General features: G+C 37.1%; 1 protein-coding gene across 1 annotated transcript in view; it reads left to right on the plus strand.

The window, feature by feature from the left end:
- The window catches only part of RP1 (RP1 axonemal microtubule associated), a 218,102-nt gene that overhangs the window by 188,406 nt on the left and 14,849 nt on the right, over positions 1–14,847 (plus strand). Inside the window, exons 51-52 of the mRNA XM_042869486.1 lie at positions 475–623; positions 12,683–12,890. Coding sequence (XP_042725420.1) covers positions 475–623; positions 12,683–12,890 — 357 coding nt within the window. The remainder of the gene's footprint in view (positions 1–474; positions 624–12,682; positions 12,891–14,847) is intronic.

Below are 14,847 nucleotides of genomic sequence, written 5' to 3' on the forward strand. Positions count from 1 at the left end.
TTTTTTTTTTTTTTTTTTTTTTTTTTCTCTTTTTCAATCAGAAGTTTTGGTCATGTTCTTTCCATTTTGGGGGCCAAATGACCAGTGTGCTATGCGTTTCTCTGGATGTACAATCAGGAAATTAACATGGTCAGCCAAGAAATGACCAACTGATCAGTTGTTAGATACATCACAGGATACATAGTATTTCTTCAAATTGTCTGCTGGGGTCAATAAGTGCAACTTATTTGTGAGTGAGTGAGATGTGGTTTTTTTTTCTTTCTCTCAGAAACTTTTTACTTGTTATTAAAGTAGTACATAATATTTTTTATTACAATTCTTCTTCATTTTATTTTTCAAACACTGTAATACTGTTTGACCTCTTGATCACTTTCAGTAGGCTGAGAAATTAGGGATAAAATAGCAATTCATTAAATAGCATATTTTTAAAACTGATTACGTTTTGTTAAACCTTTGATCTCTTTTTCCAAATAGTGAAAAGCTATGTTCTCTATATCACCACGGGAGCATCCCCTGGGTCAGGAACTGATGCAGATGTGTATGTCATGCTGCAAGGCACTTTGGGAGATACTGGTAAACGAAAATTAATCAGAAAAGGAGATGATAACTTCACTGAAGGAAAGGTATGTTTACCATTTCTGTAAGATATTTTGTACTTTTATAGCCCAGTCCAATTTACATGGACTTGATAGGAGTAGGATAGAATCTACAAAGAGCAGTTTGCAATACTCTATGATTGTGTCCATGAATGTATCTATCTTAAAAGGAAGTCACTGATACTTATGTAACTGATGCTAACAATGCTGAAAAGCAGTCAAGTGATTTTAAGTTCAATTTTGCAAATCGAATGTCTTTGGTTACATGCCAGTGCTTTTACTGACGATTTGTTTGACAGTAAAGTCAAAGAAACTACATTTCACAGAATCACAGAATTGTAGGGGTTGGAAGGGACCTCCAGAGGTCATCTGCTCCAACACCTCTGCTAAACCACGTTCTTTGGTGCAGCTGAAAGGAGACAAACTGGCAATGCCAGCAGTTGCTTGAAACACTCCAGACCTCTCTATACAATCCTTGCCCAAGAATACCTATAGCCAGCACGTTGAAAAATCTTTTCTTTTACAGTGTCTTGGTCTCACTTCTGTGTGTTTTTGCCAGGTAAATTAGAGGTGCATTCTGTGCTCTGCATGCAGGAGTGGGTTGTCACGGGAGTTTAAACCAAAGTAAACAAGGAATGTTTTCTTGGATACCTCTTTTCTTCCCTTGTCTGTCTTCATGGTGAGGCTGCTTCCTGTAAAGGATCTATGGAAAGGCTCATTTGCTGCCAGCCTACCTCTTAGTTTGGCTCTTGCTCTTTCTGCAGACAGTGAACTACTGCCCTCCATAGGTTACTTAGGCCATAAAAAGAGTCATTTTTTTCACTATACAGCTCATAGATGTAGACCAAAGACAAGAATAGCTGTTGGAGATGCATTTCCCTGTAGCACTGTCAGCACAAACAGAAATTAGAGAGTTTACCTATTAAACTTTCTGTAGAAATGCAGGTGACAAAGTTTAAATCTTTATTTGTAAGACACTGAATATCTGTGGATGAGGATGCTCAGTATTTAAAAGGCACATTTATCTTCCTTAATTTTGAAATTCCGATTATGGCTTATTGAAAAGCTTTATCTGAGTCATTGGATTTTAGAGCTGCAATCCTTTTTACTCTCATTGAGTACTTAGTTTAATGTAAGTTTTATTGGATTTCTCCTTAAATCTTAACTCCACAAGTGAGCAATGAAATTTTTAAAGAAGAGGACCAGAAATGCTTATGTAGAAATTCTACCCTGAAATCAACTACAAAGAGAACCTGAAGGATACTCTTACAGTATTTGCTTATGCTTTTGAATGACACAAAATTTTTCTTTTGCAGGATAAGAGGCTGAGTTGGCATATACCCAATACTCTTCTTTCCTTATTTGACATTTCATATGAGCAGTATGTAAATGCAACATGGTATTATATTTGTAAGTAGATATTAGCACAGGAATATTTTATGGACTGAAAAGAAATTGCTTGTAGATATGTAATAGAGAAAACAGAATTCTAAATCTAAAGGTATTTGTCTAATTGAGAAAGAATAAATTGTTTCTGCAAGCAAGACTCCTGCCTTTGCAGCAACATTTTGTTCACGGCGGTTCTTGGAAATTTCCCAATGTTTTCTTCCCGTTATAAGTAATCTCCAAAAAGACTCTCAAGTGTAGAATGTCTCTTTCTGTACCAGCCCAATCACATATTATGCTGAGCACCCCTGCAGTCAGGGAATCTGGACTTGGTGGTTTGGGGGATTTTGGCAGATAGCAGACATAGAGAATTTGCATTCTGAATCTTAACAGTTGTTCTGACATTTTAAAATGTGCTTTTCTTTGCAATAATTTTTCCCCTGACTGTGCAGTAACAGCTAGCGAACTGGAACAGTGTTTCTGTTAGAAATCACATCAAAATATGGTGTTAGTCTCATAGAATGTCAGCACTTCTACAAACAACAGCTTAACAATGCAGAAATGCATAGAAACATTTAAATATGCAGAGGACTTTGCAGAGAATTGAAGATATCTTATTTAGCGGGTCTTTTATTTACATGAGCTGAGTTACAAGACTGTAAAAGGCTGTATTTGCTTCCTATATCTGAAAAGTTGCTTTGTATCTTAATAAAATGCACACATCCGTAAAAACACTGGATAACTGTTAGATTAAGTACTGTGCTTGAAATTTTTCATTCACTAGGAAAAACTCCCTGTGGTTCACCCCAGGTCTGAGAGAGTAACTCCATCACCAAGATGGCTGAGCTTCCAGTGATCTACTCAGGCAAATGAGTGTGAGGACAAATGCTTTGAGAGCTGTATTCTTTCAAATTGCTGTGACACTGATGCCTTATTTGATGTTCTCCAAAGAAGCTACAACGTCAGGCAAAGCAATCTTGGCACATTTCTTCATGCAGTTCAGGTTTCATGAATTCCTAATACTATTTATTCATACTTCATGAGTCAGTTCAATTCTGATAAATGTTACTGGCTACAAACACTTTCCTGAACCAAGTATTCTCAGTGCATGCGTTTTGTAAAAATCAAGTCCCAGTGTGAAAATATCTCAGTCTTACTGTATTTCCTGCTGCTTCTGCTACCCAGTGTTTTGCAGCTAATGAAATTCTTCACACTTCTTTTAGGTTGTCTTTGTTAAACTTGCTGTATGTACTATCCTATGGCTTTGAGTTATCCACAAATTCCCTCTCAGAAAGTGTTTCTTTTTTTTTTTTTCAGTTCAGTTCTATCAAAACGCTAAACTACGTTGAATATGTAATGACTGATATTTAAGTATTTTAATATCTGTGTAAAGGCCAGTATTACATATTCTGTGTTACTGAAACTGTAAAATCTCTGTGAGTTTTTACTTCATTCTATTAGTTGTTGAAGAGATATATCCTTTATTCTGCCCTATATTTAGACATCAACTGCTCAGGTTGGTACCATGGTAACTGCAGCACATACAAAAATTGTCAGAGAGAGGTGACTGTTGGTGTTCCATTTCCATACTCACAGATTAAATATTGGCAATTTATAAAAATGGCTTCAGGAAAAAATCTGTGTAAAAGAATACACTGAAAAAGGTCATGAATGGGGGACACAATACTGTGGCCACTATGAAGTGAAATTGATCTGAAGTGTCCACATCGTGTCAAGAATATCACTATTGTATAAATGCAGATAAACCATTCTCTTATAAAAAACATACCTGACATGATGATTGAATAATTGCAAAATGCCATTGGCCCAAATGTATTAATCATAGTGACAGGCTTCTGGCCAACATATTGTATTACAGAAGTGAACAGTAAAATGGTCTGCTCACGGAGCAGAAGTATTATTGAGATAGGAACTAGAAAAATACAGAATATCATCAAGCTAAAGGAAAGACTGGTGGAGATTTTCAGAAATAGTGAGGAGAAAAGTATAAACCATGCTCTGGAGGCCCATCACTGCCAGTTGGATGAAGGAAGGGATTGTCTGCTCTGTGCTATGTGGCTTCCTCTCATGCACTGGCTGCAGGTTCGGGCACCACAGTGTAAGGACATAAAAGTATTAGAGAGTGTTCAAAGGAGGGCTGCAAAGATGTTGAAAATCTTAGAGGGCAAGATGAATGAAGAGCAGCTGAAGTCCATCGATTTGTTCAGCCCAGAGTAGAGAAGCCTGCTCATGGCTGCTGCAGCTCCTCACAGGGAGCGGAGGAGCAGCGCTGAGCTCTGCTCTGTGTCACAGCAACAGGGCCTGAGGGAACGGCATGGAGCTGCGTCAGGGGAGGGGTGGGTAGGGATGAGGGAAAGGGTCTGCACCAGAGGGCGGTGGGCATGGAACAGGCTGCCCAGGGCAGTGGGGACGGCCCTGAACTGCTGGAGTTCAATGAGCATTTGGGCAGTGTTCTCACACATAGTTTGAATTTTGTGTGGTTCTATGACAAGTCGGGAGTTGGACTCTATGATGCTGTGGGTCTCTGCCAACTCAGGGTATTCTAAGTAACACAGAGCATTGGGTTAGAGATGTATAAATAACTATTTTATATATATATATAATTAATAGTAATTAATTACTTGGGAGGTTGGGGGGGCTGTTCTCTGTCTACGTAGAGCTCAAAAATAAATGTTAGTTTTCTAAAAATGAAATACATATCACAGTTTTTGTTGCCTGTAATGTGCACATTTATTCTAACATGATGATTTGACTTTCTTCTAGAAATGGAGGAATGCAGGAGCTTCCAGGAGGTGGTTACATTCTTTATTTTTGGCGGGGATACTTGTCTTAAAAATTAAGTGAATTATCCTCAGATGGTGCCTGATGCTTTCCCTAAATAACAGTGAAATTAACAAATTGGCTTCCATAGATCTGTTTTTAGCTAGACAGAATTAGTGAATGAGTTCTATGCAACGTTATTTCATTGATATTTAATGAAAAAGATAATTTTGAAATAAAATGCAGCTGACTATTAGCTTGATTTATCATAAATTTCAGAAGAGTTACTGGCAATAGAAGCCTGCATTTTTCAGCAGTCAGTTTATTTGTCCACTTTTCCTATGTGCAGCACTAACTAAATTAGCTTTATTGAACGTTAATGGTTTAAAAACATACCCAACTCAAATTTTCAGATACAACAGCTTCTGGTGATGAAGAGCTTGTCTAGCTGAAAAGTTGTTTTAGAGGTTAGATATTCTTAGATAGAAGAACACACACTATTTTGTGTGTTTGTCATCAGAATCCAGCATCAGTCCATCTTTGACTTCTTAAGCACTGGATCTTGTTGCATTTTTTGACTCAGCTTGGAAAGTCCTCTTGAAACAAATTTCTACCATCTTTGACAGTATTTAGGACAATAATCAAAGCTCTATGCTTGTTTTTGACAACTTAAATGGATTAGTCATTTAAATACTTATGTCACTGAAGGGTAGGCTTTCCAGTGGTTTATTAACTCCCACAAATCTTTTCTTAGGACTCTTTAATTTAGCACCCTCCTTCTTCAAGTGTCATAATTAGCAGGTGTTTTTACATCTTCTCTGAAATCTTGTTTTCCTACAGCAAACTCATAAAAACATTGAAGAGCACAGGCTTATGAACTTGCCTCAGTTCAAAATCTGCTTGAAAATGTTCTCTGTTTACAGCTGCAGTTGCAGACTTACGTAATTAGACACTCTGTTTTCCCTTTATCAGTCAGCTTGAGCCCAACTAGCTTGAGTAATCTGAAAGTTAGATTACACTGTTTTACTCAAAGCATTGTACAATCAAATTGGTTCATAAGGTTGAAGAAAATTATGTTAACTCTTTTTTACTTACTTGTCAAACCAGATCTGAAACTTGGACTGTTATTGAGTCCAAGAATCAGGCTGCATCAGATCCTGAAGGATTTGAATTTGCTCAGTGAACCTTTTAAATTCTGTATGTGTTGTTTTTTTTTTTTAATTCATTTGTGTGATATGATGTATGTTTGCAAATCAAGATGTAGCTGATATCACGGCTCTCTGTTAAGTCATGCTGCATTTTATTAAGCGTATTTTACCAGTAGTCTGGATGAAATGCCTCTTGCAACTTTGTTAGATCTGCTGATTGTTATACTATTCTTCCTTATTCCTGTTGCTATTCTATGCATACAGATACTGTTTCACAAAGATTTTGTTTCAGATATAGTAAACAAATAAGGTCAGTTTTTGTATGGTTATTTTTATCTATTTATCAATCCTTCTATCTACTTATTTATTTATTTATTCATTCATTCATTTTTACTATACCTATTCTTTCATTTACTTTGAACTGATCTTTTTGAAAATGGGTAAATCATGATAACTGTGAGATAACAGTGTCTCGCTCCAATTTGTAGGAGGGAGATGAGGTTCCTTTAACATCGTATACCCGGCATGAGATTAAGAAACAACAGTTCATATGTTGGTCCGACCCGTTTATTGCAAATCTTAATTAGGGAAATGGGGAAGGGAAAGACGGACACTATTATGAATTAGGGTAATGGAGAAGGGAAGGAGGGCGATAGAAAAGATAGGAAAGAAGATGCAAGAAGTCTTTATAGGAAGCAAGAGGGACATAGTCACCACCATGGATCCAGCAAGGTTCGTAGTTCAGTCTTTGATCTTCAGTAGTGGTGGGTCATCGGGCAGAGTTGTTCTGTTGATGACGATGACGACCATGGCAATGATGGCCCCTTTTCAATAGTTGCAAAATGGTCGAGTCAGCTGTCTTTGGAGTGACAGCTCAAATCCAAAGTTGTTGAGTCAGCTCTTCTTGGAGTGGCAGCTTCTGGCTCTGGGATCTCAGCAGAAACTCCTTTTTTCCCATCTTCTGGGCCTTGCCAGCAAATTAGAGGGAGCAGGGATGCCCATTTGCATCCTGTTTTTCACAGAACACAATGGTATCATTCCCCAGTTTTCCCACACCTAGCTGGAGCTGTTTAGTCACAGGCCAGATCTTCTGCCAGCAAACACTTCTGAGCACTCTCTTCCGCTCTTCTGCAGAGCAAGCAGCTCTGGAGGAAGGGGCTTTCAAATGTTCCCAAAGCGATATCGATTGTCACACAGTTAGCACCCATCACTTGCCTCCTCAACAAATCACTCAGAGTCTTATCACAAGAAATACCTCAGGAAGCAAGCTTTGAGCCAAAAAACAAAGAAGGATTCTCACAATCAGAAAACCTTAGATTGTGCATTCATTGTAATTTATATTTGTACAATTTGAACACTTAATCTAATTTGAACACTTAATTTTTTTCACATAAAGATTTTCAATGAATTTCCAAATGAGAATTTTGCATGAAAGAAAAAAATTGCTTGCAAAAATATTTGAATTTATGAGTAAGTTCAGGTTTGGCTTTTTATAGTTGTACAGAACACAGGCTGCAAGATGCTGAGGCCACAGTCAGATGAATTGTTTATTTTTTCACAAAGCTCACTACAATCAGTGCTTTCTATTTCAACTGTTTACCCGATGTTCCAATCCCTAAAGTTTGCGGGTATAGTGGCGTACATTCAAACATTTTTTTAGTTTAAACAATGAATGTTATTAATAGTTTTGGCTTTTGTATTTGCTATCTTGCTAAAATTTGGCTGGAGACAAGCTGATTTTGTGGTTATGGTGGTAAGCTAAACTGGTGATAATCTCCATTTAAGCAGAGGTAGGAATAAGCAAACATTTGGGACAGGATAGTGTAGTTCTGTTCAGCATAACTGAATGAAAAGCACATGTAACCTGAGTCTGAAAAGGGATATTTTTTTCCTTCTACAGGAATGTTCAGACACTTTTCAGATGCTCTTTCTGATTCAGGTTCAGTGTTACTGGGGCTTTTATTTTGCCTCTCAGTTCTAAAACTGTTTTGACTTCAATGGAATATCTCCTGATTAACAAGGGAGGTCAAAACAATCAGGCAGAAAATCACTAAGTTTTCTAAGCTTAATAGAAATGGTTCTTTATCTAGACACTAACTTCTTTTCCAATAAAATCCTGTTAAAATGATAGTAACATTAGCGTTACGGCAAATCACTTGTGCATAAAGGTTGATGAGATTAAGCATATGGTGTGTCTTGACTTGCCATTTTCAGTTCTGCTGGGAATATCATCATTAACCAACCATCAGCTCTCTGTACTGAGTCTATAAAATGATTGGCATTTTTAAAGGTAAATATTACATAGTGTTTGTTGAAATGTTTCTTCTGTTACAAGAGCCGTTGCAACTGCTACAATCTGATGTGTGGCTAGCACTGACAGTGAGGAGCACTAAATAAAGCCGAACTGGGTTATAGATGACAAGGAAATGCTCAGAACACAGGTCCAGGGGTGAAAAGAAGCAATCAGAAACAATCTGAAAGGAAGTTAGCAACGATTAAACTTTCAGTAGTTTGAAAATGTTGCTGGCATGATTGTTTTTATTCAATGTTTATTTTCCTACCTGAAAAATCTGAAGAGCATCAATTCAGGTTTTGCAAGAGGAGTTCTCCTAGGTATGATGCAGGCTCTCACATTGCCTGTTTCAACTTCTCAATCTTGGGGAGTATCTTTCTGCTCAGACTATTCTGAGCAAATTCCATATAAGACCATCTGAATTAGAGAATATGTATTATTATCAATATTTAACATGACACTTCTTCATTCAAATGCAATTTGCTAGTAGTAACTAAAACAAATATTAGCACTGTTTTCCCTAAGGTGAGTTTCTAAAGCTTTAATATCCTGTAGGATTATCTATCTTCTGTGTTTTCTCCTTCTCTCTTTTTGCAAAAGAATTAAGCCTTCAGTGACTTAAAAGGTCCTCATTTGTAAATCATGTAAAGAGAGGAAGTATTTTCTGGCATCTAAGACGTGTTGATGCAATGCTACACAAATGCTGGGCTTACATATTTATTCTGATTTGCGAGTAGCCCATCATCTGAAATGAGTCCAGAAATATATTAAATTATTAAAAATGATTAAATTAGTTAATATTATATTGAAATCTCTCTATTTGCAGATAGCTTGTGAAAAGTGGATTAGATTTGGCAACTAAATTCTCTTTGGCAAATCAGTCATCTATCTCTAACAATTATAGTTGCTGCTTCTTTTTTTTTTTTCTTTTTGGCTCTTGGCTACAATAAAGCTCATTACATTTTGTATATATACACAGCAAGACAAAATGTAAACTTTTCTGTGAGATGTGTTTACCTCAGTTGTCAAAATTCCCAGTCTACTTCATAGTTTTTTTTTCAGTTTTTAATTTATGACATGGCTGAATTTTCTGCAGATTTTAGCATGAATTTCTGAGATTTTATATGCTCTAAAATGGGCACATTGAGATTGTATGTTGAAAAATGCTGAGATAGTATGCCTATTGCAAAGCAGACTGACATTTTCATGTTTATTTAGCCAAAATATACATCTTTTCCAAGGAAAAATGATATTTCAAATTTTAACAATATGTAGAAACTGTTATCTGTAGGTGGATTATCCAGGTTATGAGTAACCCAAAATATGTACTGCACCTGAGTTACTATCTGCTTTTGGTTGGACACTAGGGAGAATGGTACACAAATTCTTTAGCTGATGCTGTGTGAAGAAATTTCTAGTTTAATAGAATTTAGTAACTGTCAAACTTAGTGCAAGTCAGACCCAACTAGGCTACTTTTGGAGACAGCACAAGTTTAAAAATCGGCAGAATATTCTGTGTATATTTCTTCATTTGCAAGCTTCTCTCCTTTCCGAAAGTGGTTCATTGACAGCAGATTTTTTTGGAAGTGATGGTGGTAGTGTCATTAAATTACCCATCCTTGGAGAACTCTCTTGTCTTAAAAAGAATTCTAGTTTAACAAGGATTATAATTTGACATGAACTTCTTTATCTGTTTCCAATGAAATAATTATTTTGTATTAATATAAGCGTAACTGTTTTCAAGAAGAGATTAGTATTTTTTAAGATAAATTTTCAGATTATGGGGACTTAGAATGCTTTACTAGCTGAGACAAGAATCTGTATGCTTCTTTGTCAAGTTTGTCTGTGTTTTTCGCTTGTGCTCTGTCTCTGTACATTTTAATACAGTTTAATAAGCATTTATGTGCTTATATGAGCATAATGCTGCGTCTTTATCAATACAGGTAAAGACAGAATAAAGAAGTGATCGAGCTTATATCACAATTAAAGAAAATTAAGAGTTCAGATTAGTGGTGTTCAGTCATGAAATAAATCCAGTAAGTAATAAAATATAATTATGATCTTGACATTTAACTTTGCCTTTTTTTTTTTTTTTTTTTTTTTTTTGACTTAACTATGAAAAATGTAAAGAGAAGGCTCTTTTCTTGCATTCCTGCAGTCCACCAAGAATTTCAGTCCTTACAGTGTATGTGCTTTGCTGCTGGAGTCCATCCTTATCCTGAAAACTTTAATTTCCTTCTTACATATTTGCTAATCTAAATTCACCAAGTAGCTGAAAACCTCATCATAAGGCAGAACAGCAATTCAAGTGTTTAACACTTTTTTTCTTAAGATTGTTTTCAGCTTGCTGTTCTCATTTTCCTCTTTCATATGACAACACAGCCTGATGGTTAGATGATGCAGTGTAGTTAGTTTTGAATAACACTGTTTTTCAGTCTAGAAGAAGCTGCTGAGTAATTCAACAACAGGTTGGCAATTATTTTTTAGGGAAGTATTAAAGCAATTGTTCCCAATCGCGCGTACACACACACACACACACACACACACACACACACACACACACACAAATGAAAAATGAGGAAAATAGTTAAAGGTATCTCACTAAAAAAGGATCAAAGGAAGAAAAGAACTGAAGTTAATTTGTTGCTTGGGGATCTTTTTTTGAATGTGTGCAATGTGATCTGCAATTTTAACTTCAATATTTTGTCTCATGGTGGGTCTCATTATTGGCAACATTAGACAAATAATCACAAGCAATTATCACCAAGAGTGGTGAACTCTACTTAACATTCATGAGGGTGCAGCTGGAGTACTGGGTGCAGTCCTGCCTGGCTCTGCTCCTCCACTCCCCCCCACACACAGATACAAGACAGACATGGACATACTGGAAAAAGTTCAGTGTAGGGCCACCAATATGATCAAGATACTGTGCACTGCCTCTCTTGTGAGGAGATGCTAAGGGACCTGGGACTGTTTGGCATGGAAGAGAGAATGCTCATGGGGATTTCAACAATAAGTTGAAAATGTAAGTACCTGAAGGAACACTGCAAAGAATATGGAGACAGGCTTTTCTCAGGGTGCCCTATGTCAGAAGAAGAGGCAATAGGCACAAACTGGAACATAGGAAGAACTTTCCGGGGATTGAAACTACATGATCATTGCGATCCTTTTCAACCCAGCCCATTCTATGATTCTGTGATTCTGTGCTATGAAGGTGACAGACCATCGGCATGGGTTGCCCTGAGAGGCTGTAGAGTCTCCTTTGAGATCTTCAAAAGCAGTTTGAATGTGGTTCTGAGCAACATGCTTTGCTTGAGTAAGGGATGGGACCAGATAGACCCAGAGGTCTCATCCAACTTCAACCAGTCTGTGCGGCTGTGATTAATTTGCAAGCTGGTATTGTTGGTGCCCCAAATCTTTCATCAGTTCTTTAACTGGAACACCTGACTAAGGAACACAGATATGTAGTTACAAAGCAAGAGGTCTGCTTTTCTCTCTTGTCTCTCTGAGATCCTTTGAATAATGATTGTTGCCATCTTGTCCTGGCTAAGCAACTTTGAAGTGAATTAGGCTGCAAAGACTTCTCATGATTCAGTTAACATTACTGTCATCCAATCACCTTGAGAAACAACTTTATCTCTTTAAATAATACTACATATATCATTGCAAATAACAGTTGATTCTACAAGTTATGAACCCTTATAGGAATGCAGTACTCTTTCACAAATGTATAAAGCAAAACATATGAAAGGTCTCTGTGCCAAGAAATTAATCTCTTCTTTCCAGCTAAGCAAGTAGATATAAAACCCATAATCAGCCAAAATCATGTACTTTGAAAAAAATTTAATATATAACATCTCTCAATTTTCTTTAGGGATCCTACTTGGGCATTGTCAATATTTAAAAAATTTTGTGGACTTTGTAATCTACTGTGAATGTTAGAACTAATTTAAACTCTTAACTTTTTCTAGCATTTTACTTAAGTTCAATTAATTTTGTTATAACTAATCTTAAAAACGTTAATTCAAATCCGGGACTGTGTTTGCCATTCTTTCTGAAGAGAATAACATGCAATTTCTGAATTCTTCTCATTCCCTGCATTTCATTCCTCAAAAAAGTGTCCTAGGAGGTAGGTATATTTTGCTGAAAATAAGAAGTGTTTATAATGGTTTCACTGTAAATTTTTAAATGTTAAATTTGGTAATGAAAATCTCTTTGGAGGTGAGCATGAGGAATGGATCGATCCATCTGGGGAGGTGGAAGTGTTGTAGAAATAAATTGCAGAACCACAAATGGAGTCCTGCTTGATGCAGGAGCTTTGCGTCTTTAAATTTGCCATCTCTAGTTCTGTTGATATTTACTAAATTACTGAAGAAAATAATCCTGATTTTTCTGTCACCTTTGTATTTCAAAATACTCTGTTAACTTAGCTTGGTTCTATTTCAGTAGTCATGTTTTTTTTATTCTGAATTTTCCAGGTAGATGTTTTTCAGTTGGAGGCAGTAGATATTGGGACTCTGCAAGATATAGTGGTTGAGAAAGGAAAAGGCTCTGACTGGCTTCTGGAGAAGATTATTGTGAAAGAATTAGCAACTTCTGGGATGGAAACATTGTTTATGGCTCAAACATGGCTAAAAGACAGACGTGATGGGAAAAGATCTGCCTCAGTAACTCTGAATGCCACAGGTTAATACAATCCTCAAACTATCCTTTGCTAAAAAAATTCATTCCAAATGGCAGAATGTAGCTATGTGATTTGCATCTACAAAGAAGTTATGGTTTAAAATAGTTCACAGTAGAGCATTGTCATTATATAGGAAACAATAGTAAACACTTTTTTTTTTTTTTTAATAACCACTATTTGCCAGAGGAGAATTTCTGTATTGTTAACCCAGATTTACAGTGGAGTAAATGGCAATAAATTTGTCCTATTCCCTTTACAAAAGGCTGCCTCTCCAAGTTTTACTTCCACTTCACTGCTTTCAAACACTTTTTTCAGCTGCTAATACTTCTGCCCGCCACTTGCTAGACATAATAAAAGTGAAGTAAATAGTGGGGCAAATTATGTATAAGCAATGGAGAAAAGGTCACCAAGAAGAATGTTTTACATTGTCTGTGCCACGGTGGTAAGGTAGTTTTTGCCAGAAACAGAACCTACTTTGGGCTGCTGTCAATTGGGACCAGCCAGAGAAGATTGCCCAGAAAGCAATTACCACTGAAAGTCTCCAAGGAGGAAGATAACACTATGCTTTGGGCATCTGTACTAGTGCCCAGTCAACTTAACAGTAAAGAAAAGTCTCCTTACGTTTAGATACAACCCCTTGTGTTCCCACTGTGTATATGTAACACATATTTAGTGTATATAAGATAATACAATATGGTTTTACTCAAAATTTAAAACAAACGAAAAACAAAAAATATTTATTTATTTATTTATTACTATTTCTACAAGAATACATTGATTTGAGTTTGGTCTTATTGAACATCTTCTTCAATGACCTGGATGAATTAATAACATGGACCCTCAACAAGCTGATGATAGAAAGCTGGAAAGAGTTGTCAAAGCACCAGAAGGCCGTGCTGCCATCCAGCAAGACTGGGATAGGCTGGAGAGTTGGGTGGAGGGGAACCTGTTGAGGTTCAACAAGAGCAAGTGTAGAGTCCTCCACCTGGGAAGGAATAACCACATGCATCAGTACAGGTTAGGTGTTGACTTGCTGGAAAGGAGCTATGCAGAGATGGGCCTGGGTGTCCTAGTGGACAGCCAACAGTTTACTCTCTTGGCCAAGAAGATCTGTGGTGTCCTTGGCCAGGGAGGTGATCCTTCCCCTCTGTTCTGCCCTCGTGAGCCCACATCTGGAGTACTGTGTCCAGTTCTGGGCTCCTCAGTTAAAGAAATATAGGGAACTACTGGAGAGAGTCCAGCAGAGGGATATAGAGATGATTAGGGGCCTGGAGCATCTTCCTTATGAAGAAAGGCTGGGAGACCAGGGTTTGTTCAGGCTGGAGCAGAAAAGGCTGAGAGAGGATCTTATCAATGCTTATAAATATCTAAATGGAGAGTGCCTAGTGCCAAGTGGGTGAGGTCAGGCTCTTTTTGATGGTGTCCAGCAACAAGACAAGGAGCAACAGGAACAAACTGGAACACAGCCCCACAGAGACATGAGGAAGAGCTTCTTTACTGTGAGAGTAACAGAACCATGGAACAGGTTGTCCAGAGGGCTTGTGGAGTCTCATCTCTTGAGATATTCAAAAGCCTCCTGGATACTATACTATGCAACCTCAACTTCAGAAGGGAATCTGCTTTAGCAGGAGGTTGGACTAGATGTTCTCCAGTCATACCTTCCAAACTTTGTGCTCCAGTAATTCTGTGATTTGGTAGAAGAAAGGTTTCAAGGTTTTTTGTTTGTTTGTTTGTTTTATTTAATTTTATATAATAAATGGCAAATTCAAACCTAATTGAAAGAAGTTGAAAGAACTTTCCATCTTTGGTTCAAGCCTCTATCTAATGTGTACAAGCAGTTTTGATCTATACCAAGATCCACTGAAACCGACAAGGGGAAGGAATAGCAATCCTGAAAAAGGACAGCACAAATATTCCATTAGTTCTGATTTGTCTGCAGCATTAATTGTATAAATGTTT

The sequence above is a fragment of the Lagopus leucura genome, unplaced genomic scaffold (genome assembly GCF_019238085.1).
Source record: "Lagopus leucura isolate 7727_CA_CO unplaced genomic scaffold, USGS_WTPT01 Super-Scaffold_100002, whole genome shotgun sequence".
NCBI lineage: Eukaryota > Metazoa > Chordata > Aves > Galliformes > Phasianidae > Lagopus > Lagopus leucura.